This window comes from Mandrillus leucophaeus, unplaced genomic scaffold (assembly GCF_000951045.1).
Source record: "Mandrillus leucophaeus isolate KB7577 unplaced genomic scaffold, Mleu.le_1.0 Scaffold1, whole genome shotgun sequence".
Lineage (NCBI taxonomy): Eukaryota > Metazoa > Chordata > Mammalia > Primates > Cercopithecidae > Mandrillus > Mandrillus leucophaeus.
Genome location: NW_012098097.1, coordinates 12,168,204 through 12,195,840, shown reverse-complemented (window position 1 = coordinate 12,195,840; position 27,637 = coordinate 12,168,204). Strand labels below are relative to the sequence as shown.

The 27,637-nt window shown below is 46.5% G+C and overlaps 1 protein-coding gene across 1 annotated transcript in view; it reads left to right on the top strand.

Annotated features, from left to right (window-relative positions):
• Nucleotides 1-27,328, top strand: part of CYTH1 (cytohesin 1) — a 51,263-nt gene extending 23,935 nt beyond the window's left edge. The window contains exons 4-13 of the mRNA XM_011989294.1: nucleotides 645-711; nucleotides 1,009-1,127; nucleotides 1,486-1,566; nucleotides 2,791-2,903; nucleotides 4,289-4,437; nucleotides 4,881-4,992; nucleotides 10,744-10,820; nucleotides 21,642-21,713; nucleotides 22,336-22,490; nucleotides 25,206-27,328. Coding sequence (XP_011844684.1) covers nucleotides 645-711; nucleotides 1,009-1,127; nucleotides 1,486-1,566; nucleotides 2,791-2,903; nucleotides 4,289-4,437; nucleotides 4,881-4,992; nucleotides 10,744-10,820; nucleotides 21,642-21,713; nucleotides 22,336-22,490; nucleotides 25,206-25,284 — 1,024 coding nt within the window. The 3' untranslated portion in view covers nucleotides 25,285-27,328. The remainder of the gene's footprint in view (nucleotides 1-644; nucleotides 712-1,008; nucleotides 1,128-1,485; nucleotides 1,567-2,790; nucleotides 2,904-4,288; nucleotides 4,438-4,880; nucleotides 4,993-10,743; nucleotides 10,821-21,641; nucleotides 21,714-22,335; nucleotides 22,491-25,205) is intronic.
• The last annotated feature ends 309 nt before the right edge of the window (nucleotides 27,329-27,637 follow it).

Below are 27,637 nucleotides of genomic sequence, written 5' to 3'. Positions count from 1 at the left end.
TATGGTGATGTTGCACAACTTAGTATACTAAAAATTCAGATATGTACCTACAGTAGGAATATTATAAGTAAATTATACCCTGATAAAGTTTTTTTAAAAACCATGTTAAAAAAGAAAACTGGCCAGGTACAGCGGCTCATGCCTGTAATTCCAGCACTTTGGGAGGCCGAGGCGGGCACATCGCTTAAGCGCAAGAGTTTGAGACCAGCCTGGGCAGCACAGTGAGACCCTGTCTCCACCAAAAAAAAAAAAAAATTAACAGGGCATGGTGGCACGCGCCTGTGGTCCCAGCTACTTGGGAGGCTGAGGTGGAAGGATCACTTGAGCCCAGGGGACAGAGGTCGCAATGAGCCGAGATAGCGCCACTGCACTTCAGCCTTTGGACAGAGAGAGACCCTGTCTCAAAAAAAAAAAAGAAGAAAACCTCTGATCCAGGGTAGAAGGAGCAAATGAGCTTGGAGCCAGGTTCAGGCTTCAGGTTCCAGTTGGCCTTTCATAGTTCCATCGGATTATGCCTGTTGCTTTCCTGCATAAATCTTTCAAAAATCTGTGTACATCAGTGGACTCCTGTGGAAATGATACTAGTCTTTCAAGCCTTTCCAGTGGCCTGAAGTACTAAAATGGCTGTGATGGTTGTTTTACAGGAAAAACATGCAGAGGAACAAACAGGTAGCCATGGGCAGGAAAAAATTTAATATGGACCCTAAAAAGGTAAGTGAGAAAGAAGCGGGAAGTGGTCCATATTAGATGGGGTTTTTTTTTGTAGTGCTCAGATAGACCCTAAAAACGTTTCTTTCCAAGTGTTACAGTTCATGTTGCCGTTTGGGAGCAAATGTTTTGCGCTAAGCCCTTGTTCCTAAACTGTGACTCTCCGGCTTTTTAGGTCAGCTAACAACTATTTATTAAATACTCCATTGCGCCCACACCCATTTCTTCCTGTGCCCTTTCCTCTTCTTTTTAGCTGTTTCCCAGCAAAGCATCATTGGCGTTTTCATTGTCTTTTTCTAGGGGATCCAGTTCTTAATAGAGAACGACCTGCTGAAGAACACTTGTGAAGACATTGCCCAGTTCTTATACAAAGGCGAAGGGCTCAACAAGACAGCCATCGGAGACTACCTAGGGGAGAGGCAAGGCCTTGGGGATGCGCGCGTGCTAGGGAAGGCTGTTCAGGAATGACACAAAGAAACAAACTCCCAAATACGCTTTAGGTTCTTGGAGGGGTTTTTGCCTTAAAGCATCTGTAGCCACACTGGTGTTGAGGGGAGGCTTTTCTGGGGAATAGTGATGGGTCTGTCCGGGAGTCATGGGGACATCGAGCTTGTTTAGCCAGTCAGCAGAGCTAGCCAGTCTTCTTGCTGACAGTGTGCGCGAGCAGCTGTCTGGACAGCCACAGGACGGAGTGTGGGAGACATGGCCTGGCTGGAGATTCTCAGTGTCAGTGTCTGACTCCTGCTTTCTCTCCCATTTTTTGTCTTTTCTCGATAGAGATGAGTTTAATATCCAGGTTCTTCATGCATTTGTGGAGCTGCACGAGTTCACTGATCTTAATCTCGTTCAGGCACTACGGTGAGTATTCTTGAGGTGAGCCGCTTTGGAAGGAGTGGGAGGCCAGCCTTTGATCATGAGTCTGTTCTGGGTGCCATTTTATTGGAATTATATCTTTGAGTATGATTTTGAATATTTTGGAGTATTTTGGAGGGAAGAAATCTGTTGGTCTCTGACTGGAAATGACTGGATGGTCAAGGGGAATTCAGTTCTGTTACGTTCCGGAGGCACATTCTGTAACGCTCTTTCTTGAGTCTTACATTTGAGGTTTTAGAAATTGATGAATACTTAAATTTTTAAATTTTTAAGTTTAGAAAATCCTTTAGTTTCCTGCCCTGGAATAAGTAGTTATGCATTTCATTTTGGAAAGAAAAAAAGTAAACCTTAATTTTTTATTAAATTTGTTACCTTGTGCCTTTTAAGAAACTGTCATTCTGTATTTTCACTGCTGTAGGTATAAGTAATGACTTCATCTTTTGTGCTATCATTTAGCTGGATGGAAATAATCCACAATTAAACCTGTTAGCTGTGGGTCTTTCTTTGACTTAAAGGGATCAATTGTTAATTCTTTGATAAGACAGTCTTCTCTTTTTCTGTCACCCATCTCGTTTTCCGGAAATAGAGTTTATTTCAAATGAGCATTATCTATGTTTCAGTCTTGTATACTATTCTGAGGAGGGAAACCACTCCTCAGTAGGAATGGCTTCCTTCCTAATTTTTCACTTTTTCCTAAGAAAAACTTTACTTTTGATTAAAATAACAGTGGTGTGGATGGCAACTTTGCATCTGTTCAGAGTTATAGAAACAGAAGGCTGAAGCCCAGCAGGGCTCCCTTTGCACTTTGATGTTAAAAAGTCATTGTCCGTGGCCAGGTGTGGTGGCTCACGCCTGTACTGCCAGCATTTTGGGAGGCTGAGGCAGGTGGATCACTTGAGGCCAGGAGTTCGAGACCAGCCTGGCCGGCATGGTGAAACCCTGTTTCTACTAAAAATATAAAAAATTAGCTGGGCATGGCGGCGGGCGCCTGTAGTCCCAGCTACTCGGGAGGCTGAGGCAGGAGATTGCTTGAATCCGGCAGGCGGAGGTTGCAGTGAGTCGAGATCATGCCACTGCACTCCAGCCTGGGTAACAGAGTGAGACTCTGTCTCAAAAAGAAAGAAAAAAAAAATCGTTGGCAGTTTAACAATTGATAGAGAAGTAAATCGCCTCCCCGAGTTCTGGAGCACTCTGTCTTTACCCACTCAGGCAGTTCCTGTGGAGCTTCCGGCTACCCGGAGAGGCCCAGAAGATTGACCGGATGATGGAGGCGTTTGCCCAGCGATACTGTCAGTGCAATAATGGCGTGTTCCAGTCCACGGGTAAATACAATAATCCATCCTAGTTTATGATGGGCATTTTACACTGGATTATTTTCTTGGCACCAGATAATTTCTAAAACAAAAGGGCTGAGATTCATGCCTAGGAACACTTATTTAATGATACTTATAATAGTAAAATGTTGGAAATAACCCAAAAGTCCGACAGTATGGCACTGTGAATTTAAATTGTGGTGCCTCTGAACCATGAAATACACAACTGTTAAAAACCACATTTGAGCTGTGTGCAGTGGCTCACACTTGTAATGTCAGCACTTTGGGTGGAAGGCCGAGGTGAGAGGATTGCTTGAGGCTAGGAGTTTGAGACCAGCCTGGGCAACATTATAAGACTCTGTCTCCAAAAAATTTTTTTAAAATTAACCAGGTGTGGTGGCTTGTGCCTGTAGTCCCAGCTGTTTGTGAGGCTGAGGCAGGAAGACCTCTGGAGCCCAGGAGTTTAAGACGGCATGCAGCGAGCTATGATCGCACCACAGCACTCCAGCCGGGGTGACAGAGTCAGACTCTGTCTCAGAACAGAAAACAAAAACTAAAAAAACCCATGTTGTTACAAAGAATTTTTATTGACATGGGAGAATGATAGTAAGATTAGCAGAAAAGCATATATATGTATTAGTTTGTTTCCAATTTTGTTGCAGTATATGTTTGTGAGATAAATATGTGATGAGTTATACCTAGACACATTTACGTAGAGGAAATAAAGCAAAATAAATTATTGCTAGATAGTGGGATTATGGGTCATTATAGGTCATATTTTTAAAAAATACCTTGTGTTTTTCAGAGTTTCTACAGTGTGTGTATTTTCCTTTCAATCTGAAAAAATAAACAGCTTTAAGTCTTGAATACTTTATATACTTTTTCGTGCCTTGCTCCTTTCACACAGCAGTGTGCCCTAGAGTGTACCCGTTCATCTGGATTCATCCCGTTCTTTGGAGATCATGGTTTTTTTTGTTTTCTTTTTTTTTTTTTTTTTTTTTGAGATGGAGTCTCGCTCTGTTGCCAAGGCTGGAGTGCAGTGGTGCTAGCTCAGCTCACTGCAACCTCTGCCTCCCAGATTCAAGCAATTCTGCTGCCTCAGCCTCCCGTGTCACTGGGATTGCAGGCGCACGCCTCCATGCCTGGCTAATTTTTCTGTTTTAGTAGAGACAGGGTTTCACCATGTTGGTCAGGCTAGGCTTGAACTCCTGACCTTATTATCCACCCGCCTCAGCCTCCCAAAGTGCTGGGATTACAGGCGTGAGCCGCCGCACCCGGCTGAGAACATGGTTTTTTATTCCTGGTTTCATCTGATATCTCTTGCTCTTGTGAGTAGGATGTTTCTGGTCATCTAAGCATACAACGGCTCCCCTTTGCTTTTCTCTCATCTTTAGACACTTGTTATGTCCTCTCCTTTGCCATCATCATGTTGAACACCAGTCTGCACAACCCCAATGTCAAAGATAAGCCCACTGTGGAGAGGTTCATTGCCATGAACCGAGGCATCAATGATGGGGGAGACCTGCCAGAGGAGCTACTCCGGGTAAGCAAGCAAGAGTGGCCTTCATTCAAGTCAAGAAAGAGTTCACTGGGAACAGGATCGTCTTTTGTAGGAAGGAAGAAAAGACATACAGTTTATCAAGGGCCTCCTCTTTTAATTTATTTAACCATGTGAATTTCATTAAGAAGTTGGTAGTGAGGCCCAGCTACGGAATCAGGAAGGGGACAGTGGTTTGTAAATATGAAACTAAAAGCTTGAATAGAAGTCAAGCTGCTGTCTTTATTTTCCTAATGGGGAAGTCTTATTTATTTTGTCGCTGTGAGCTGCCTGAAAGCAGAAATGGTCATATTCTTTTAGTCTCAGCACCCAGCAGGCTTGGCTTACTATAGGCATATAATGAATGCTTGTGGAATGAATGAAGAGAAAGGGGAGGAAGAAAAAATATTTCTAGAATCAGAGACATAAATTGTCATCTTTTATCCCAGAATCTCTATGAGAGCATAAAAAATGAACCTTTTAAAATCCCAGAAGATGACGGGAATGACCTCACTCACACTTTCTTCAACCCAGACCGAGAAGGCTGGCTACTGAAACTCGGTAAGTGCGTCTCCGAGTTAGGGCTCCCAAAGCTGAGACTTAGGAAGAAAGGCTGTGTGCGTGCGTGTGTGTGCGTGTGTGTGCATGCATGTGTGCATGTGTGCATGCACGCGCATGCATGCTCACGCACATTCATGGACACACACACACCATGTGGGAAAGGGGGTGGCTTATAGGGGACTTCAAAGAGACTTTGGTATGAGTTCTGTTCTAACAAAGGTCCGCTTCCACAAAGGAAGTGACTTCATAGTCATTGCCCCCCTGGGACACAGACCGCTGGGGACAGATTTTACTCCACCATAAATACTGCGCACATGTGTTCATGCTCCACATTTTTACTCTTGAATTGGTTGACCAGGTTTTGTTTCAAGGCAGCTCCCTGAGCACCTGGTCCGTTTGCCTTCCCTGTCCCCATAACCATTGGGAGGGTGGCCAACCTTGTCCATCTTTCTACTTCCCATCACACAGATTTGTACCTGGCGCTCCTGCCCCCGCCCCAGTGCATCGTCACTTCCTTCTGCATCTGGCTCCCCCACAGGCAGTGTGCATGGCAAGCCTAGAGCCCTTGGCTGCAGCTCAATCCACAGCACTCTTACTCATTCTTGGGCAGCGGTTTTTTTTTTTTTTTCTTTTTTTTCCCCCCCTCCTTTTCAATCTGAATCAGCCACATTAATTATTTTGTTCATTTAGAAAAGCTAAAAATGCATTTCTCTTCCCTCTGCCAGAAGTGATGAGCTTGTACTGCTGAGATTTGTGGTCATGCCTTGCCGTGAAGGGGACAGGATAATCAATAGGAAAAACATTAGTAGGGTTTTCATACACATTCATGTCCACATGTGTTTACTTTATTAATAGTTTCAGAATATAGAGAGAGCTCTAGACTCTCCGGACATAATGATGTCTTTTTTTTTTTTTTTTTGGTTGGGGGGCCACTAACAGCGTATTTCCTCTGTTGCCTTCTGCCTTAACCTTTGATGAGTTGGGTTCTCACATTAGCAGGGGCTGTTTTGTCCTCTACCAGCCCAACTACTCGCCCCAGTGATTAGAAGTCAGTACTCTCTTGGTCATTACCAACACATCCGGGAAGGCTAAAATGGAGTCCTTTATTTCTGACTAGGTCAGATAGCAATAGCCTTTATATTTTCTTTTAAAGGCATATCCCAAGTCCTTGTGCTTATACATAATGACTTAATTCATAAATTCCCCTTATGGCATCACTTCACCGATCAGTTGTAAATATCTCTTGAATTGGCCATCATTTTATGTATATTTAAGCCAGCAGAATCTTTGAAGTTAAGGCTCTAAAATTACTAACCCCATAGGCAGCCTTCCCTTTCACATTCCTATTGCCAAGTGGATGGAGTTAAAAGAAAACCTACTGGAAATGTTTAAAGTGTGTCCAAGTTTGGATTTACTTTCCCCTCCAGCGAGATTTGTTTAAATGCTAATACTAAGTGTTAGCTTTGACAGCCCAGACACTAAAATTAGAACAGTACAAAGATTATCTTGGTTCTTACACCAGGATGACATGCAAATTCATGAGGCATTTCAGATTTTAAAAAAGAGGAAATTTTACCAAGTGTGGGACTCAGTTTTAGCTCATTGCATTACTTTTTCTAAACCTCCATCAAACCCTTCGAAACTACAAATATTGTGTTTTCATTGTAGCACACTTAGCATCACTCTTCGTGTTTATGTGCTACAGAAGGCAGGGCTTCCAGCCGTCTGGAGCTGTGTGTATATGTCTGTGTATGCATATAGCCATAAGAATGTGTATTCTTGTGTATACACATATGTACATGTGTATTCATGGGTATATGTGTGTGCATTCTTACACACTTTAAAAAGTGACAGCCATCTAAAGAAAGACATTTAATTTTCCCTGAAATAATCTTAGCCTTCTTTGCTCTGATTCTGGATATACTAATAAACGTTGGCTTTGTAAAAGCTGATTTGTGGCATCTTTGGGGCCAGGTTTTCAGTAGTGCCCCAAAACGTGCCTTGATGAGGTGGGACATGGCATGTAAGAGCCCCTCGTTCACGTGCCAGACAGTGGTGGGATCATTTGCCCGTTTAGTGTTTTTAGGTCAGCTCTCTCCCCAGGCAGGCATGAATGTGACTGATACATTGCACTTTAAGATTAAGGAATCGGGTTTAATTTATTTGTTTTAATTTTCTTTTCTCCCTCATTTGTATGTTTCCATGATTTTGGCTCTCCTTTTCCTTGCCCCAAACTCCAGGAGGTATGTAACCCCTCAGCCTGCTCGCTCGCTCTGCATAGGCCACTGTCATTGCTGCAGCATTTTCTTATTTCGTTATTTTTGGTTATTTTGTTTTTTAATTGCCGGTGGTAGTGTTAATGCTGCTTCTAACTTATTGTACAGTCCCTAGGGAACTGGTCAGGATCAGGGGTTTGGAGCAATTTTCGTTTTTCCTTTTTGGAGGAGTATATGTTATATTCATTACTGAATGCAGTAATGCAAGAAAACATTCTAAGAGTGGGTTTGTAAAAGCAGAGGAAGTTTCCACGACATTTTCACTTGGAATTATTGGCTAAGACACGCACTATGTTCGATATTCAATTTGACATCCATTAATCAGCCTGATTGAAAGTTAATCTCTGACGTGGGGAAGAGGAGAAAGAAGAGAAGGAAGTATTTCTTTTTTCAAGCTGAGACTTTTCCAGAAAGAACAAAGGCTTGGCTTCCCAAAGCTAGGGGAAGCTTCTGATTTACCATGATGGAAAAGCAAACTAGGGAAAGAATTAAATTAGACGATATTTAAGACATTTACCTTTGGACAAAAAGGGGAAATGGCGTGTCCTAAACTCAAAATGACACCCAGTGAAGGTGAAAAAACAACTCCAAACCCAAAAACCCTCCCTGAAGTCCTCGTGTTTAATTTCGTGGGGATGAGAGAAGGGCATTACAGCCTGGGCTCTGTTTTGATGTTTTGTTTTGCTCCCTCGCTTTTTCAGCGAGTCCTCATTAAAGCCCTGAATTGCTCTCCTGGTTATGTTTTTGGTGTCTCCTCTCCATTTGCTGGTTTGGGGAAACATGTTTTCCTAGCCCGAGACACCTCAGATTTGTGCCAAAGCATCCCCTGAGCTGTAGCTACACTTAAAAAGAACAACTCCAAACATGCACACTTCCTCAGATGCTTCAGGAACTTGTCAGGTAGGGGAAGATGGCATCTCAGCTGTAGGGAAAGATGGCATCTGGCCTTGATATCTCGGGGAGGGCACAGGAGGGCTGAGGAGCCGTGCAGTGGGAGGTGGTCCTGTGAGTTCCACAGGGACTGTCCTAGGCACGCATTGATCTGTCTGCTTGTTTCATGTCTGCTTTTCTTTCCACGTGGAAATGTTCCGCGTGGGCCCACAGTGATGCTTTATGGTAGAGGTCTCTGTAATGCAATAAATTGTCCAGGGATAATAACCAAGCTTTTGTGATCAGGCAGAGAATTTCTTCCGGCTTTGCTTTTTCTCCTTGATTTCCTTCCATCGTGTTTCTTTTAGCATCTGACTCGCTTCTTCCATGATCTCCTAAGTCCCAAGGGCTCCCCGGGTACTATCCTGTGATGGAGCGCATGGGAGGCCAGCATGGGCTGATGTTCCCTTTGTGCTGAGCCTCTGGGGACAACCAATGGCCCGCCAGGCTGGAAGACCAAAGTTCTCAGGCTCTGAATTGGTGGAGGGGGTTCCTTTTTAAGAATAAATTGGCTTTAGTCCTGAATATAGTCCTTGTCTTCTTTATCCTCCTTATTGAATTCTGCCCAGGCTTTCCTGTTTTCCACATGCATGTCATAGTATCCATTTATGGTTTTCTTCTAATTCATGCCATCTAACCTTTAGGGACCAGCGGCAAGGGCTCACATGAAACTTACAAGTCACTGGAGGGAGGGAGTCTCAATTTGCTTGACATAGCACAGGATGGGCAGGCGGATGGCACGTGCTTGCTTACAGCAAATTCCCCCGCATAACCTAGATCTGTGTCATTTGGAATCTTTGCAGTTAATGATCAGTCACGTAAGCCCGCCTAGAGTACAGCGTCCAAGTGGGGTGCTAAAAACTGGCCTGAAAGCCCAGTGGTCCTTTTATTTGTCTGCCAGGACCTACACTGGACATTTTCTTTCCATAACATTGTTTGCATACTCCCCTTAGGTTTCTCTGGTGTGAGCACGCAGGCCGGTTCTGGCGGTTAGAAAGAGTCCCTGTAAAACCTTTCTCCTCTTTGCTCAGCTATTTGTGATGAGGGCAAGAGAGAAAGCACGATCGGGGGTATGAGATTTATGCCCCATGGTTCTTGCCATTTAGGAAGATTGGAGAAGCAATATTGTCTGTAGGTTAAGTCTTAGCAAAAGAGCAGGGTGCAAGAAGTGTCTCTAGAATGCCATGCATAGCTTCACAGGTGAAGGCCTTAGGGATAAGTTTTGAGTGGTTCATGTTCAGAAAATGTTCCCTTGATAAGAGGAAGGTGGAGGAAAAGGAAGCCTGTGGTTCCAATTTGACAGCAGGTGTAGCTTCATTCAGATAGGCCTGGGGAAATTTTTTCTTCCTTCATGTCTGTCTCAGCATAACTTCACGACCCCAACCCCAGCTTTTTTTTTTTTTTTTTTTTTGAGGTGGAGTCTCCCTCTGTTACCCAGGCTGGAGTGCAGTGGCGCAATCTTGGCTCACTGCAACGTCCACCTCCCAGTTCAAGCGATTGTCATGCTTCAGCCTCCCAAGTAGCTGGAACTATAGGCATGTGCTACCACCCCTGGCTAATTTTTGTATTTTTAGTAGAGACGGGGATTCACCATGTTGGCCGGCTAGTCTTGAACTCCTAACCTCAAGCGACCCACCCACCTTGACCTCCCAGAGTGCTGGGATTATAGATGTGAGCCCCTGTGCCTGGCCATGACCCCAGTGTTTTGTGCTGAGAAATACTAAAAAGAACCAAGGGAGGCCCTTGCCAGCCTCCCAGCCACCGCCACCAGAGCTTGTTTTGCCGTGGCTCTATTTGCCAGCTGTTTCTGTTATAAGCTCTAGGTGAGAAGCCCAGAATGGAAAAGGCTCCTGAGGCAACCTCTCAGTACAAGTGGATTCTTCCTTGATAAAGGAATTCTGCTGTGATTGTCACCCAGGACTCGGGAGATTTTGTTTTCAGGACACTAGCACATAAGGTTAAGAGCCAGTGTAGAAGCTCCCTATAATCGTGAAGGTGAGGAAGAGAGTAGAACCACGGGGATTTACTTCGTGTTCCAGGGAAAGTGTGGATTTGATTGTGAAGGCTCCCAGCATCTCCCCTCCTGCTTCCTCCTTCCTTCACTTCCAGTGAAACACTCCTTATGTGCCGGGCTACTTGTCCGTAGCAGAGTAGCCTGCACTAGGTGCTGACCCTTCCTTCTTTTTCTGTTCTTTGGCGATTTCTACCACATAGGCTTTTTGCTGACTCTGGCAAATTTGCATTGTATGTCATTATTGCCCCTGGGTTTTCCCTCCACAAACCCATGCTCATCCTGCCGTCCTGATTCCATCTCCAGGTGTCACCTAGACGCGCTTGCTCTGCTTGTACCCACAGGCTTTCACTTTGTGAAAGACGCTTCTGTTTCGGCTCTGTGTCTTGTTACTGATGTCAGTGTTGTGGGCTCCACGTTCTCCTGATGCCTCTCCCCCAACTCTCTCTGAGAAGAGAGGGTGTCGTGTGTGTCGTGGAGCCTGCGCTTGTCCGGTTGTCTCTTGTGGAACGTGCATCTCTTTTTGCTCTGCAGGTGGCAGGGTAAAGACTTGGAAGAGGCGCTGGTTCATTCTGACCGACAACTGCCTTTACTACTTTGAGTATACCACGGTGAGTGCCTGCTGCTCGGCCTCCAGACTAGGGATAGACAAGGCCTTCGGTTCCAAGTGGCTCTAATCAGACACGGTTGAGGAGACCATTGGATTTGCGCTTCTATATCTGTGGGGGATGGGGGAGAGTTTAAGCAAAGTGGAAGAACTGAGGTAAATCTCGGAATGGGGAACCTCCTGAGAGGATGTGCGTGCCTCCAAGGGCACTGGGGCTCAGAGCCGGCATCCGGTTCCGGTGAGACAGGAGACGCCCGGCCTGGAGGAGGGGGAGCATGGAATAGCAGCACTAGAAATGGGTTTTGGAACCGGGCTAGAAAGAATGAATTTGCATTGGTTGCCAAGAAAGAGTATGTGGCCCTAACTGAAAGGGAGATGAAAAGAAAAAGGAAATAATGATGATTTTAGAAAATTCACCTATTCTGGGTTAGCAGAAATATGATTTCAGAAGAAACAGCCCAAGGGGTAAAATATATGGTGGGGGAAAAAGAAGTGAAGTAAGATGGGAAAAGTTAATTTGAGATTATCTGGAGTTTTAAGAAGTTTTGTTGGTTTTATTCAGTGGGAGAGACTTACAGTTGCAAATTTGTGTTTTAGATATGTATATCCCTTTTGTAATAATAACCAAAGAGAATAAAAACCATAAATTAGCTCTTTTCAGAGCTCCCTCTAAGCAAGGTACCCAGAACCCTGGCAAGATAGCACTTGGTGTGGAGACCGTGGCCCACCGGACTGGCGATGGGGTGCTTTTTCATTTCTGCCACCTCTCTTGGTCATTTGTAAGAGCAAAGCGGGCATACTGCCATGGCATTGAACTTTTGTCTGAAATCAAGGCCGTTGAGTTGAAAATGCTTTGCTTTTGTTCTCCAAGTATATCTTCATGGAGCAAAAGTCATTGATCCCACTGAGAAAATTAAGACTCAGAAGTATTTTTTTAAAAATAAGTTTAGAGCAAAATGGGGCTTAAAACATTGAAATCCTGACTGTATTCACCAGTCCTGATTTAGGACCAAGAAACAGGTACACGCCTTGGCACTTTCTGCTGTGAGGCGTGAAGATGGGTTTCCGTCGTGTCTGACACTTGGCATTGTTCGCCATCCCCATGGACATCACGCACATGCAGCTTCCCACCCGGGGAATGCACTTCGTAGCCCTCAGGCTGCAGGCCAGAGCCGCTCCTTCTGGTGGTTTGGTGACTGAGGATAGGGCATCACTTTGAAGGGGATTCTGGCTGGGATTTTGTGTGTTGTAGGGGCTCAACCCATGCCCTGCAAGTTCTGCACTGGCTCTGCTTTTCTGTTGTTGCAGTCTTTTCATAGGAGAGTAATACACTTCAAATATCTGCAGAATTATAAAAAGAAAGCTGCTTTCTGCTTCACCCCCAAAGTACCACCATGAACATCTTGGTACATTTTTTTCTGTTTTGTTCACCCTTCTGCCCCATGTTTTGCCTTTTTTCTGAAGACATCTACACTAATGATGTCTTTAGCATCCTCTCTGAATTTGTCTCTTTATTCTCTGGGTCAAAATGAAACATACGTAAGCATCTAAGTGGTGTACTCCTAAGTCCTGGACAATCCTAGAGCAATGCTACGAGAGTCTAGAATCTTGTGGTTTTTCATGATGCCCACCAGAGTGGTGTCACCTTAATCCTTATTTCAATTCAGCCACACTTATTCAGCAAAGTGTAGCATTTTATCAAGCAGTGGAAATACAGAGATAAATACATTTCTTTTTTTTTTTTTGAGACAGAGCCTCGCTCTGTCTCCCAGACTGGAGTGAAGTGGTGGTGTGATCTCGCTCACTGCAACCTCTGCCTCCTGGGTTCAAGCAATTCTCCTGTCTCAGCCTCCCAAGTAACTGGGAGACTAGAGGCATATGCCACTGCATCCAGCTTTTTTTTTTTTTTTTTAAAGTAGAGATGGGGTTTCACCACGTTGACCAGGCTGGTCTTGAACTCCTAACCTCAGGTGATCCGCCTGCCTCAGCCTCCCAAAGTGCTGGGATTACAGGCGTGAGCACCCAGCAGTAAATACATTTCTTTTTTTTTTTTTTTTAATTATATTTTAAGTTCTAGGGTACATGTGCACAACCTGCAGGTTTGTTACATGTGTACACATGTGCCATGTTGGTGTGCTGCACCCATTAACTCATCATTTACATCAGGTATATCTCCTAATGCTATCCCTCCCCCGCCCCTCACCCCATGACAGGCCCTGGTGTGTGATGTTCCCCTTCTTGTGTCCAAGTGTTCTCATTGTTCACTTCCCACCTATGAATGAGAACATGCAGTATTTGGTTTTTTGTCCTTGCGATAGTTTGCTGAGAAAGTAAATAAATTTCTTAAGACACAGAGAGGGAGCTGTCAGAGTTAAGACAGTAGATTGAAACTTCCACACAGAATTACCTAACAGAGCAATAGACTAGTAAAAAATAAATAGGGAAAAATAGCAACCAAGCAGGGGAAGGGGCGTAACGAATTCAGTAAACTTCAGCCCTGGGCAGCAGCGGGCGCAGCAGCGGCGGTGGCAGCAGTCAGAAGCAGTGTGCAAGGTTTCTACCTCACGGCCTGGGATGTGACGAGACCTGGCAGTCTTGCTGGTTTCTCAGGTCTGGGAGGAAGCAAACTGAATGGGACTTGTTATTTTTCCCTCCCTGATCAAGGAGTAGTAAAATCTCCTGCTGGGTGGACATTGGGGAAATGGGAAAAGTGAAAAAAACAGCCGTTATAGACATAATTAAAGGCTCAGGGCTGTATATTCAATGGGAAAGACCGTCCATGGGGGGGTCTCCCATGAGCATGATATCCATCCCCAAATACAGGGGTCCCCAACCCCAGGCCATAGGACAGTACCAGGCTGTGGCCTGTTACTAGCCAGGCCACACAGCATGAGGTGAGTGGCAGGTGAGCGGCAGAAGCTTCATCTGTATTGACAGCCAGCTGCTGCCCATCACTCACGTCACCTCCTGAGCTCCACCTCCCGTCAGATCAGTGGCGGCATTGGATTATCATAGGAGCACGAACCCTACTGTGAACTGCGTGGGCCGGAGATCTAGGTTGTGTGCTCCTTCTGAGAATCTAATGCCTGATGATCTGAGATGGAGCTGAGGGGGTGATGCTAGTGCTGGGGAGTGGCTGCAAATACGGATGAATGTTAGCAGAGAGGTTTGACTGCACAGAGACCATAATGATACATCAGTTGCTTGCAGACTTATCAAAACTCTATCAGTGAGTGGCAAGTGACAATTAGGCTGCCTCTGGTGGCAGGCTTTATAGTGGCAAGTGAGCAGATGTACTTCAGTTGTACAGCTGTATCTGGTGGCAGGCTTTAAGTCAGAATCCAACACTTACTTCAGCCTGCGCATGGCCCGCCTGTTATTTTATTTCCCACTGCCATCCGTGTCTCTTTCCACACTGTGTACTTGTCTCAGCCACGGTTTTGGTAAGCCCACCCGCCAACCCTCACCAAAATGAGTAAAAATCAAACGTCACCGGAGAGCTTCTGTGAAAAGGGAGAGAGACCCATTGATGAGACAGCAGAAGACGCCAAGACTGCCAACGAAAGGAAAGCTGCACTGTGAAGAAAATGCCTAGAGTTCTACTCCAATTCTAGGTTCATTTCCACAGCTGGTCACATTCACCAAGTCCACTTTGTAGAATATGTGGTGACCAACTACTCAGCAAAGCCATGAAAGCTTCAAAACTGCTTCACCGCATGGAGACCCAGCACCCTGCATTAAAAGACAAGCCTTTGGAGTTTTCAAAAGAAAAGAACGCGCGGTGGCTCACCCCTGTAATCCCAGCACTTTGGGAGGCCGAGGCGGGTGGATCACGAGGTCAGGAGATCGAGACCATCCTGGCTAACATGGTGAAACCCCGTCTCTACTAAAAATACAAAAAACTAGCCGGGCGTGGTGGCGGGCGCCTGTAGTCCCAGCTACTCGGAGGCTGAGGCAGGAGAATGGCGTAAACCCGGGAGGCGGAGCTTGCAGTGAGCCGAGATCGCGCCACTGCACTCCAGCCTGGGTGACACAGCGAGACTCCATCTCAAAAAAAAAAAAAAAAGAAAAGAAAAGAACGTAAACATCAAGAACAGAAGCAATTATTGAAGGCCACCCCTTCATCAAATGTATCTGCGCTGAAAGCATCACTCTTAGTGTCTAACCGCATTGCCAAAGCCAGGACTGGCTGTTGGTGAACAGTTGATCCTGCCTGCTGCTAAGGACATTTGTCATGAGCTTTTAGGAGAGGCTGTAGTTCAAAAGGTGGCACGTGTTGCTCTTTCAGCCAGCACCATAACTAGACGAATTGATGATGTAGCAGCAGATACTGAGGCACAGTTGTTCGAGAGGATTAATGAGTCACTGTGGTACTCAATTCAGGTTGACGAGTCTCCTGCTGTTGACAACAAGACAACAACGTTTGTTTTTCTGTGACATATTTTTCAGGGGGATGTGCATGAGGATATGTTATGTATGCTTTAGTTGCCAACCAACGCCATGGCTGCTATTCAAGTCTTTGAATGATTACATATCAGGGAAACTGAACTGTTCTGTTTTGTGTTGGTCTGGGCATGGATAGAGCAGCTGCTGTGACTGGACAGCTTTCTGGTTTCACTACTCAGGTCAAAGAGGTCGCTTCTAAATGTGAGTCTATGCAGTATGTCATCCATAGAGAAGTGCTGGCTAGCCAAAAAGTGTCACCTGAATTTAACATTTATGCAGGATGTGATTAAAATTACCAACCACATTAAAGTACGTGCCCTAACTCACGCCTGTTCATGCAGCCCTGTGAGGAGCTGGATGCAGAGCACACACGGCTTCTCTGATACGCAGAGTGAGATGCTTTCTAAAGGCAGATCACTGGCCAGACTTTCTGAGTTACAACAGCCACTTCAGAGATTTCTTTTAGAAAACATCACCACTAGCAGCACATTTCAGTGACACAGAATATAGGTCAGGAAACTTGTGTACTTGTGTGACAGATTAAACTACTCACAAACTCAATCCGTCACTGCAGGGGAGAGCGGCAACTGTGTTCCAGTCGGCAGATCAAGTGGCTACGTTCAAAGCCAAACTGGAATTACAGGGGTGACGAGTGAACCCTGGGATTCCTGACGTTTCAGACATTAGCGAGATTGTGAAAGAGACGGAGCCGGGGCCTTCTTTCCCGCAGTGGACGCATGATCACCTGCCTCAGCTTTCAGAGGAGCTTGAGCAATACTTCTCAACCACAAAAGACCCCCAAATTGGGAAGGAATGGATCTGTGACCCATTTGAGAGTAAACCAGGTGAATCAACTTTGTCCGTGCTAGAAGAGGATCGACTGCTTGAGATCGCAAATGACAGTGCCCTTAAAAGTATGTTGGAGACAACTTCAAATCTCCATACATTCTGGATGAAAGTCAAGGCGGAATATCCTGAGGTTGCCACAAATGCACTGAAAGCCTGCTTCCATGCCCAGCATCCTGTCTTTGTGAAGCAGGGTTTTCTGCAGTGACAGCGACCACAGAGTGATTACAGAGTAGCCTGGACATAAGCAACACGTTGTGGGTGTCACTGTCTCCCATCACCCCCAGATGGGACTATCTAGTTGCAGGAAAACAAGCTCAGGGCTCCCACTGATTCTACATTATGATGAGTTGTATAATTATTTCATTATATATTACAGTGTAATAATAGAAATAAAGTGTATAATAAATGTAATGTGCTCAAATCATCCCAAACCATCTTCCCTCCCCTGCCCTGGTCCTAAATGCTTGAGCCAATCACAAAGATTATGTCTGAAAAAGGCAAGTATTAAAACAGAGAAAAGCTAGCAGATGCAGAGAACAGAAGACGATCTCAACACCAGAGTGATTGGTGCCTGCAAAATCAAAGATACGATGTGGCATGAGATTATTTCCCTGAGAAAGAGGAAAATGCCCTGAATCTACAAATCAGAGTACACTGTATTTCAGGAAACTTTGTTACAGAAAGGCTGGCTCCAAAGCCTGGCCCCTTTAGACCATTACACTTGGAGCCAAGTCTCTGGTCATTCTGTTGGAAAAAGCAGATCATCTCCAGCAGCTTTTTGTCCCAGAAATTTAAAGTATCAAGGTCTGCACAGTTTTGAAGAGAAGAATGACCCAAGACCCTTTGTCCAGCCACATTATCATTTAAGTAAAGCACAACTAGCAGCACTCTCATGAAGAAAACATGTGAAATGCAGCACTTTGGAACACTTCTTGAAAAAAAAAATCCAGTCAGTAAGAAAATGAATCACAAGAAAGGCCCCGGAAAGTAAAAGACTGGTAGTGAGCATTAAACTATTCACTTAAATACAGAACTAATACTTGAATATACAACTAATACTAAAATATGCTTAAGTACAGAATACCAAGATAAGTATGAAACTAATACCAAAATATACTTAAGTATAGAACTCATAGCTAAATATACCTCATATAGAAGTAATAGCTAAATAAACTTAAATATAGAGCTAATACTAAAATATGCTGAAATATAAAACTAATACTAATTAACTAGAAATTGTGGCTGCAGGACAGACCATGAATGTTATAAACCTGGGCAATGTAAAAGTGAAATAATAAAAATCAGGAGGTAGGAGGGGGAACGATGTGAAGAATTAGAAGATTTTGTACTTTTTAAAATGCAGAGTCAAGAAATGTTGTTAAAATGGAAGCATGTTGTATTTTTTTAAGAGAATGAGTAAAACCTCTTTTTTTTTTGAGACAGTCTTTTTTTCTTTGAGACAGTCTTGCTGTGTCACCCAGGCTAGAGTGCAGTGGTGTGATTTCGTCTCACTGCAACCTGCACCTGCCGGGTTCAAGCGAGTCTCCTGCCTCAGCCTCCTGAGTGGCTGGGATTACAGGCATGTGCCACCATACCCAGCTAATTTTTGTATTTTTAGTAGAGACGGGGTTTCACCATGTTGGTCAGGCTGGTCTCGAACTCCTGACCTTGTGATCCACCCGCCTCGGCCTCCCAAAGTGCTGGGATTATTTTCGTAAACATCTTTGTCTTAACTTGAATAAGGTCATCTTAGGAACTCTTGTGGTAAAGAAACATTTACTTTGAGGTTCAACACTTCTTCAGTTTCTGCTTCCTTTTTCCCCCCTGTTAAATTATAAACAATTAAAATAGAATATGTTTTATGAAAATAATACTACTTGAAATATCCCATTTTCATAAAACCTATTTCTTTCCCTCTCTCTGTACACACACAACACGCCTTCACCTAATGTCAGCAATGATAATTTAGGAGTGATTGGATTTGGAGTATTTCTAAACCTTTCACCTGTATTCTTTTCTACAATATTTAGTTATTTATAAAAAGCAATTCTTATTTTTGCAAAAACAATGAGTGTTCTTAAAGACAAATTTAAAAAGCCAAAGACGTTGCCCTCGGGTATTTCCCCCTTCACGGCGGAAGTGGGTGATGATTGGGCACACGGGTCGCCAGTGAGGGTGCAGCCTGCCTATTCGAAGGCCTGCCAGAGTCCACGTGACGTTCTAGACAGGGGTCTTTTTAATATTTGGGATTTTTACATTGCTGCCCAGGAGCTTAACATTTAGTTGTTTCCAGCAGAGGTTCTCATTCTCTTTCACCCCAGCACTGAGGGATAGGGTGAGCACCAGTCAGCGATGCTGGCTCACTCGAGCCAATTCTCAAGTGGCAGGATAAGTGTGCCGAGAAGAGCGAGGAGGGCCACGCTGTGCAGGATGGAGCAGGGAAGAGGCAGGGCCAGGAAAGATCTCAGAACCCCCAGTGGGTTCTCCCAGTGACCAGGAGGGTCTTCTTATAACCTGGTCCCACTCCAGACTGAAGACCATGGGTGTACATCATCTTGGTTTCACATCATTTTACATCGAGAACGTGCATCATGCATATGTAACGTGGATGCCGCAGGCCTCACCAGTCAAAGAGCATACTTTATGTCACATACTTACTGAGGTCCGAAGTGTGATTACTCTTAGACCACCCACTTGCTCGCCTGGGGATGCCTCAACCCAGTTAACCCAGCGGAATCCTCAAAAGGTGCCGGCACCAATTTAACCCTAGAAGTGAGAATGGTGCGGGTAAAAACTAGAAGCAGAATTGAGAACTGTTTAGGAAACAGACCAGTTGTCTCCCTCACCTCATGTCCCTGAGGGCCTGTCCCCACCACCCAGGCAGAAGTCTGAGTGCTCGCTCACAGGAGAGACTGACACCAAGCGTTTCTGGATGAGGGATCCTAGGCCTGGTTGAATGTGGGGGCATTTTACCCAGACAAGAGTGTTGGGTAAATTCAGGCTTCTTGAATGCTGAGGACTTTTTCCACCCCCGGCTTCTCCTCGCTCAGCTCTCAGAACCACAGGTAGCCAGGTCTGTAGCTTGCAGACAGAGTGGGAAACTTCTCTGCCCAAGAACAGATGTGTAAGGATATTTAGTCAGATTCCCCAGCAGACAGCCTAGTGGGAGGGCCCTTGGAGATGGTCACAGTCCACAGGCTTCGGAGTCCCAGTCAGCTCTTAGTCTTCCACTCTTCAAATGGCACAACCAAGGAATCCCAGATACCTGAGGAATTCCTGCAGCCTGAGAGCAAGTAGAGACCAACGCAGCCCAACAGCCAAAGAGCAACTTGGATGAGAGAGGGACTCCAGGAAGAAGAAAGACTTCACCGCTGGCTATAAAGAGACTCTCAGTCATCTCAGGTGACTTTACAGCTGCGAAACAAGAACAGGATCCTGTATGAAGCCAAGGAACAAAAATACTAATTAAACCCTCCTGGAAATTCAAAGCATGGTAGAAGTGAAAACTCAATGGAAAAGTTGGAAGAAAAGCATTAAGAAAATCTCCCAGAAAGAATAAAAAGGCAGAGGGAAAATAATAAAGGAAACACTTTTTTTTTTCCCCAAAGAAGAACTAGTCCAGGAGGTCTAGTCTAGCATGTTCCAGAGAAGCTGAGAAAACAAAGAGGAGGTAACCCTTGACAGAATAATTTTTAAAAACCTCCCCAAATGACGGATGTGTTTCCAGGTTGGAAGGCTTTCCGAATACCCTGCATGATGACTGAAAATGAATGCACCCCACGGCTGCCTCCTGAGGGGCCTCAGAACACCAAGGACACAGAGAACTGCAGTCGTGTGCAAAGCACCAGCAACCGGAACAGCTTTGTACGGGGTGATATTAAATGGTGAAGGCAGGAATGCTGGGCTTCCCAGTCCTGAAGGAGGGTCACGTCCAGCCTAGACTGTTAGGCCCAGCCAGATAGCAGCCAGGTGTGAGGGTCGAATAGAAACATTCTTAGTCAAGTGAGATCTCAGAAATGTTACCACCCACACACCATTTCTCAGGATGCTGGTGGAGGACAAAAGCCTTGGCTGTAGGAAACCAGAGATCTTGAAACCTCTTGTTTCAAGAGAGGAGGGAAGAGTACTCTGGAATGGAGACTGCTGAGCTTAAGGATGAAGCAATTTACCAGGTATCAAGGCAACCAGTCCAGACTGGAACAGGTTTCAGAGGCTCCAGGAAGAATTACTTCAAGAAATTAAAATTAACAGGATGCCTGATACAAATTAGCATTAGGAAGGAGATTTTGCTAAGAGGTTAACCATTTGCAATTGGTTTTGGGGGTAAGGACACAGAAATATAAATCAAAGGAACAGCCCACTTCTCCACCCTCCTTAATTTTGGTTCCAGTGGGGAAGGAAGCTTTTCAGGAAGGAAAAAATTGGGAAGTTCACTATATATGGCACATGTTGGAAGAGAAACGTGGTGTTGAATGAAGACACTGTGTATAACCCTAATTCAGATGACCAGATCGTTATTTAGGAGGATGGGGAATATGAATATGCCGAGGTAAGAGGAGGAGCTCAGTCCTCTTCTGTAGATAACATCTAAAATCGAGCACTCAAAAGGCAGCAGTTGTAATATGGTATTTTGGAGACGGGTGAGATACAGAGGTAAAGACCAAGCAGGTTGGCTTGAAGAAGTTGGAAATGGTTGCTGCTCAGGATGGGAAATGACTGAAAGACTCGCTTTCACTTTTAGAGAACTCATAGAACTGGTCGTTTTTTGTTTGTGTTTTTGTTTTTGTTTTTGTTTTGTTTTTAACAGTTGGTGCATGTGTAACTCTGGCCAAATACAAAGACTTTTAACAGTGCTAGGACTTGGCCATGGGTTGGCTGGATATCAGGGGACTGTGAGGCTGCCATCAGACGTGTGCTAGAAGTGTCTGCGGTGCCGTGCCCTCTGCAGATGAGATGGGACTAGTTGGCGGGTGCAGCTCTGTTCTGGACAGGCGTTGAGGTGCCTTTGGAAATGCAGGTGGAGTTGTCAGGATGGTGGTGTCTCTGAGGATTGTACTGTCTGGCGGTGGGGCGATGGTCAGAGGCAGTGAGTGGTTAATGTTCTGACCCACAGCTGCAGTCCCAGGCACCAGGGGCACTAGGGTGAACTAGTGAGACTAGGAGAGACTTCCTGGAGTTGTTGCCCCAAAACTGAGGCTTCGGAGAAGAGTGGGAGAGCCAGGCAAAGGGAAGAGGGAAAGGGGCCCGCTCCCTGCTTGAGGACCGTGTCGGGGTCACCGCCGGCCACACTCTCAAGGTGTCTGTTGAATCTTCTGGGCTTTCTACTCGCAGAGGACTTGCAGTTATACAGACAATCCGCAGACATTCTTGGCGCTATTCTTGTTTAGAACAGAAGGAGTTCCCTCAGGCTGATGTGTGAACTTCATGTCCTGGGAGAAGGCAGGAGAGTCGGATGAGTTGCGGGGAGGAATCTGGCAGTGTGTGTCCTTCACCTGTGATCTTAGACTTCCTCTCTTCAACTGTTCTGTAGGATAAGGAGCCCCGTGGAATCATCCCTTTAGAGAACCTGAGTATCCGGGAAGTGGAGGACTCCAAAAAACCAGTGAGTATTGTTGCTGGGATATTTTGAGGGGAGAAAGGGGATGGGCATTCCAAAGATTTTTTTAAAAACTCAAAACCAAAAACCTGAAACACGTATCAGGCTTTTATTTAGTCTGATTTTTGATTATATTGTTCAAGCCAAAGATGAGACTCGAAATCACTTCTTCCCGTGCCATCGTCCGCTTTATAGTTTCACTCGGTGAATATCACATGAGGTGTGGAAGCTGCCCCTCCTTCAGTGGCAGCGGCAAGCATGCTTGAGTGGGCTATTTCGCTTGTAACTTTGGGACACCTGCTGTGTATTTTTCCTTTGTTTTGGACTGTCATGATACTACTGGCTTGACTTTAAAAAGTCTTAAGTAACCTGCAGTTCTCTGCATATTTTACACGCATTGGAAGTGGAGCTAACGTATCAGACTGATATGCTTGCTAACAAGACTTATTTATATACAATTTACAGTCTCCAGAATTCCACGTCTAGGCTTCACTTTTCCACAGGAAAATATGTATTGCTCGTATTTTGTGAAGGACAGAATAAAGGGGCTTTGGGGAAAGAAATCAGCATGTTTCTCAGGCAGCAGCTTCCTTTGCTCCACTGTCTCCCTCTCTGTTTTCATTCTCAGAACTGCTTTGAGCTTTATATCCCCGACAATAAAGACCAAGTTATCAAGGCCTGCAAGACCGAGGCTGACGGGCGGGTGGTGGAGGGGAACCACACTGTTTATCGGATCTCAGCTCCGACGCCGGAGGAGAAGGAGGAGTGGATTAAGTGCATTAAGTAAGTGACTGCTGAGAAAGGGAAGTGCACGCCTGACGCGGCCCTCACCTCACCAGGTGTTCATCGTCTTCGTGGTTCAACACGCCGCCCGCATTTCCTCTGTGCTGCAAGTGTTACGTTCTCAGGGAAGCTTCGTCCTGGCTCCCAGCGGACGACTTCCCGGGAGGCCTTTGGATTCTTGGCTATTACAGCATATGTAAGAGAGCATGTCCCATCTGGGTTCCCCAGGTGTCCTCATAGACCCCAAATAGGAAGAGGCGAGTGAGCTACCGGCACAGATGCCATCTTCTCAACTGGTCTTTCCATGTCTGACAAAGCTGCTCTCATTCTCACAGTGACAGCTCAGAGGAGATAGTAGTCATGTTCTGTAATTTGTGAATCCTGAGACACCATTTTCCTAGCTACAGATGAGGAAACTGAGGCCCATAGAGGCTAAGAAATTTGCTGGAAGTCACATACCATGATCCAAGGTCCGGGAGGAGGGAGAAGCTTCCTCAGGGTTCCACAGCTAGGAAATGGAGCTCCCGAGTCCAGGCCCGTGACTCCTGGCTCTCGGCTCCGTCGGCTCCACTGGGCCACGCCATGTAAGGTGTATCACAGGGCTGGAAATTTCCTGATGTGACAAGTATCTGGAAACATGGCTTTCTAAAGCCAGTTGGCTTCTCTTGCTTAATGTTGTTCCCTGGGACTTGGTCCGTCTGGCTGTCCCTCCAGTCCCTGTGCGAGGGTCAGCAGTGAGCATTCTGACTGTGCCTTCTCTCAGTGATCTGTTCTCCTAAGAGCACAACCTTGTCCTCTCCCTCCTGGGTGCTTCATCCATGAGCGTACAGCCAGCTGTTTTCCTGAGAAAGACTCCTCAGCTGCCTGTAACTTCACCTGGAAAACAGGGAGAACGTACCCACAGGTTCATGCCAAGGCCCCTGTAAGTCCTCTGTGTACTCTGTGACGGGCTTTCTCTCGCCCAGACTACAGCCCCGTTCCCGAGGGAGTGCAATATCCTCTAGCCTTTGTTTTATCTTGGTATTTCTACTCAGACCAGTGTAGGTTTTGACCCAGGCTAAATACCTAAAAACTGACTGAAGATGGAGATGATGTGATGGAGGGAAAGGAATAGATGGTTTATCCCCTCAAAAGTAATCTGAAAATTCATGCAGTGAAAACAGGAACTAGCTGAAGAGAGGAAGGATTTGGCGCCAGGTCACGCTGTGCCGAGTCCTCGCTCTGTCTTTCTGAGCGCTGTGCCTGGTAGGCGGGTAACTTACCTTCCGTGTGATACCGGTCATTTCTGCCTCCCGGGGCTCTTTTGAGGATTAAATGAGATCGTGTAGTGGGCATGGGGTTTGGCAGCTTCCCTGACATGACAGCCAGCCCGGGAAGTGTGGCCCTGAGCAGGGGCCAGCCCACCCTCCATTGAGCAGACGCGGCACCACGGTGCTTTCAGAGTCCCCTGCCAGTTATGGCACCAGTCCTGTGTTCTGGGGAAGAAAACAGCAGTGTTGTGAGGGACCTGTATCCTTTTTTTAACATACTGGAAAAAAAAAAAAAAAAACTCTTGAATCATTATGAAATGTATTTTTTGTGTAAGATTTGAAGTAAGGGTTGTAAGTTTGTTCTCACGAATGAATAGCTGGTGGTGCAGACGCCATTTATGGATTCATCTGCGTCGCTCCCACTGATTTAATGTGCTCTTCTGAGAGTGTACCCAGCTCCCCCGCCACGCGGCATGCACCTGCCGCTCCGCTGCGCCTCCCAGTGTGAGCACCGCCTGCCTCTCCCCCTGCAGCATCATGGTGTGCTTTGACTGTGCTGGCCGGCGGCTTCCCTGTCCTCCCCTCACTGGGCTTTCAAAAAAGTTTTGGCTGGTTTTGTACACGTGTCTTTCATACGGTGTTTACTTCTATAGTCAGAAAAACTAAGCATTTTTCAAAGTCACATTTAGAATCATCACTTAGGATACTGCTTCCCTGGAAAGAAATGAAGTATCAGGACTTTTAGACCATAACTTTCTTGAAAGTCGAGAATGGCAGACATAGGGTTGTGGTGTTGCCAGTCTGCTGCAGGTGCTCCAGCCCGCGGCACGGCCTGTGCTGCTGTCTTTGAGGCTGTAGCACAAGCATGAGCTCGGGCCCCCTCCCTGTGCACCGGAGACCCAGCCAGGACCAGCCGGTCTGTCCATGGCCCCCCACCAGCAGCATCGTGCCAGGCAGTGCTGCCTGCAGAGTCATGGAGCCTTAGTTATTGAGCAGGTGCACATGGGGGGCTTGGAAGGCCCCACTGCATTTACCACGCCAGCTATCACACACCCCGTGCCGGAGGACCGCATGTGGCACAGCTTGATTATGTGGCACTCGCTGCTGCAAAGCAAAACCAGATGTCATCATGGAAACTCAAGCACCAGTTTTTTTCTCTGAATTAGAATATAGCCGCAAGAATGTGGCATGATTCTGTTCCTACATGTAAATTATTATGTTGAAACAGGTAAAAACCCCAAAATTATCTTGTCACATGTTCCTGTGTCTCTTTCAAACTGTGTCACCTTAGGTCACTGTGTGGACACAGCAAGGGTGGATGACAATAACTTGGCCTTTGCAGTGATGGTGGGGTGGGACAGGGGTTCTGGGGCACAAGGGGTCCCTGAGCAAGCCCCTGCCCGGAGGTGTGTTTCTTCTGGTTCTGTCCCTCACGTCTCTGTTTTCTCCCTTTTCTGTGCTCCAGAGCGGCCATCAGCAGGGACCCTTTCTACGAAATGCTCGCAGCACGGAAAAAGAAGGTCTCCTCCACGAAGCGACACTGAGCGTGCAGCCGAGGGCGTTGGTCTGCGTGGGCCTTGGAGCTCCCGCTCTTCTCCCGCCTCTCCACGGGTGCACTGCTGCCGAGCACAGCGTCCTCTGCCAGGCCCCGCCCTGGATTCCTAGAGACTAGCTTCAGCTTTTGCTATTTTTTTTTAAGTGGGAGAAGGGTGGGCAATTATCACTGGGGAAGAGAGGACCGGCTGTCTGTCCAGCATGGGCTCCTGAGCCTTCCTCTCTCACAGGGCAGAGCTCTTGTCGGCAGGGCAGCCTCCTGGCCAGTTTCTCTGCTCAGTGTTCTGGTAGCAGAGCTTGGGGCCAACTGTTTACCTCTTGGTTGTCCCCGTGAAGAAGTCTTCAAACCCTGCACCATAAATACATGTATGCATATATTATTATATGTTAAGAAAAACGGTGGAAAGGAAGAGAAGCCACGTACTATAAAGATCTATTTTTTTTTTTTTTAAGAGAGAACGTAGTGCTGTCCAGGTGCATTCTGCCCTGGCTGCGCTGGGGAGCTTCTCCCTGGAGAAGAGCACCGGGGCTGTGGCCGAGGGGCATCAGCCTGGGCCCGCGGCAGGGCCTGGCCCGCCTCTCCTGTGCTGTGGGAGCTCGCTGCCTGGTGCTTGTCTGGGCGAGAGAGACAGGTGAGGTCAAGGGCGCAGAGGGCAAAGGCTCAGTGGGCCTTCAGACGACACAGTCAGACTCGGGGGCCTGCCCTGGCCAGGGGCGCAGCCGGCAGGTGCGTGCGAGCCGGCAGCTCCCGCGGATGCTTTTCCATCCCAAGTGCCTGCGGAGCGCCGAGGAGAGGAGAGAACTGACTGGACGCTTACGTTATTTTCCTCCTTCAGAATCCAAGTTCTTGTTGGGCTTTAAAGTAGAAAGTCAGCATTTTCCTTGAGCTAAATACCTAATAACCAAAACTGTGAGGAAGGTTATCGGGACAGAGGTTCCGGATAACCTGTTTCATTTTGGGTTTTCTTCCTCTTCCCCAGGCTCCAGTCCTCGTTCTAGAGGAAGGAGTAGGACTTCCCCGATCCCCGTAGGGCTTCAGCTTTTTCTGCCTCAAAACCGGCCCTAACTGGACTACTCTGGATGCGTTTTGTGGTGGGCCCCCTAAGGGGAAGATGGGCCTTTATCTGCTCCGTGGGGTGCACTGGAGTGAGGGGGGTGACCGGGCCGCCTCTCGCATCTGTCTTCCCCTGCAGGCACTGTGTGAGCTGGCCCTGCCCCTCATTACAGTATGAAGGGAGCCATGACATGCAGCATTTTCCTGCCGTTCTCTCAGGGACTCTCAGGGCAGCTCCTGCCACTCTGCCAGGGCCAGCATGCCAGTCCAGGCAGAGCAGGTGGCTGGCTGTCTGGCCGTCTCGGCCCGCCCCTCCACAGGACCCTGGACCAGGGCGGTGCAGGGCGCGGCCACGAGGAGGCAGGTGCAGGAACTGCGGGTTTCCACAGGGCCGTGTGGCCACGGCTCCTCTGATCCTTTAGGGTTGGCGAGCATCTCTGGAAATAGCTTTTGCAGAGGAGTGGTGGGAGGAATGGAGGGGGACAGTCTGTCACCTCCCCGTCCCCGCCACTTTGTGTAGATCCTGCCTGGAGGGAATGGCTTTAGGCACTTTTGTGCTAGAGCTTGTGAGGGTGACAGAAGAGGGTCCAGGCTGGAAACCTGAACTTTCTGGTGGGAGGACCAGGCGGGTGCCTGCCAAGGTCTGGGCGTGTTTGGGCTGGCGCTGGAGCCTGTCCAGCTGGCCCGGGCCCTGGCCTGGTTCTCACAAGTGTTTCCTAGACGGAGAGGCACATGGGTCAGTATTAGTCTATTTATCAGAGATGTAAATAATCTATGTATAGTTTTTCTCCTTTTAGATTATTTTGTATTTGTTTAAAAGAAGTTTTGTCAAAATACAAAAATATAAAGAAATGACTGAAAGTTGTTGACAGGGTTTTTAAGAAATTATAATTATTCTAATTGTTTTTGTTTGTTTGTTTTTGCCTTGTAAACTAGCGCCAAGGAACTGCAGCAAATAAACTCCAGATCTGCCCAAGCCATCTTTGTTGTTCGTGGCGTCTCTGGGCTGGGGTGGGCCCTCGAGGTAGGAAAGGAGTGCTGAGCAGACGCTTGTGCACCAGGTGCCACTCCAGCTGCACCTTGAGTTCAGTCGAAACACCTTGAAAGTGGGAGGAGGGTTCTGTCTTCTGTTAAGAAGAGCCTAGTCAGAAAAGATGAGAAACTTAGCCTTTGCACCGCCCCCCCACTCCCGCTTTTTTAGAAGAAGAAACGTGAAACGTCAGTTTTAAATTAAGATCAAGAAATACGCCTTCAGTCAATGCAATACATTTTCAGTGTGATTTCGGTTT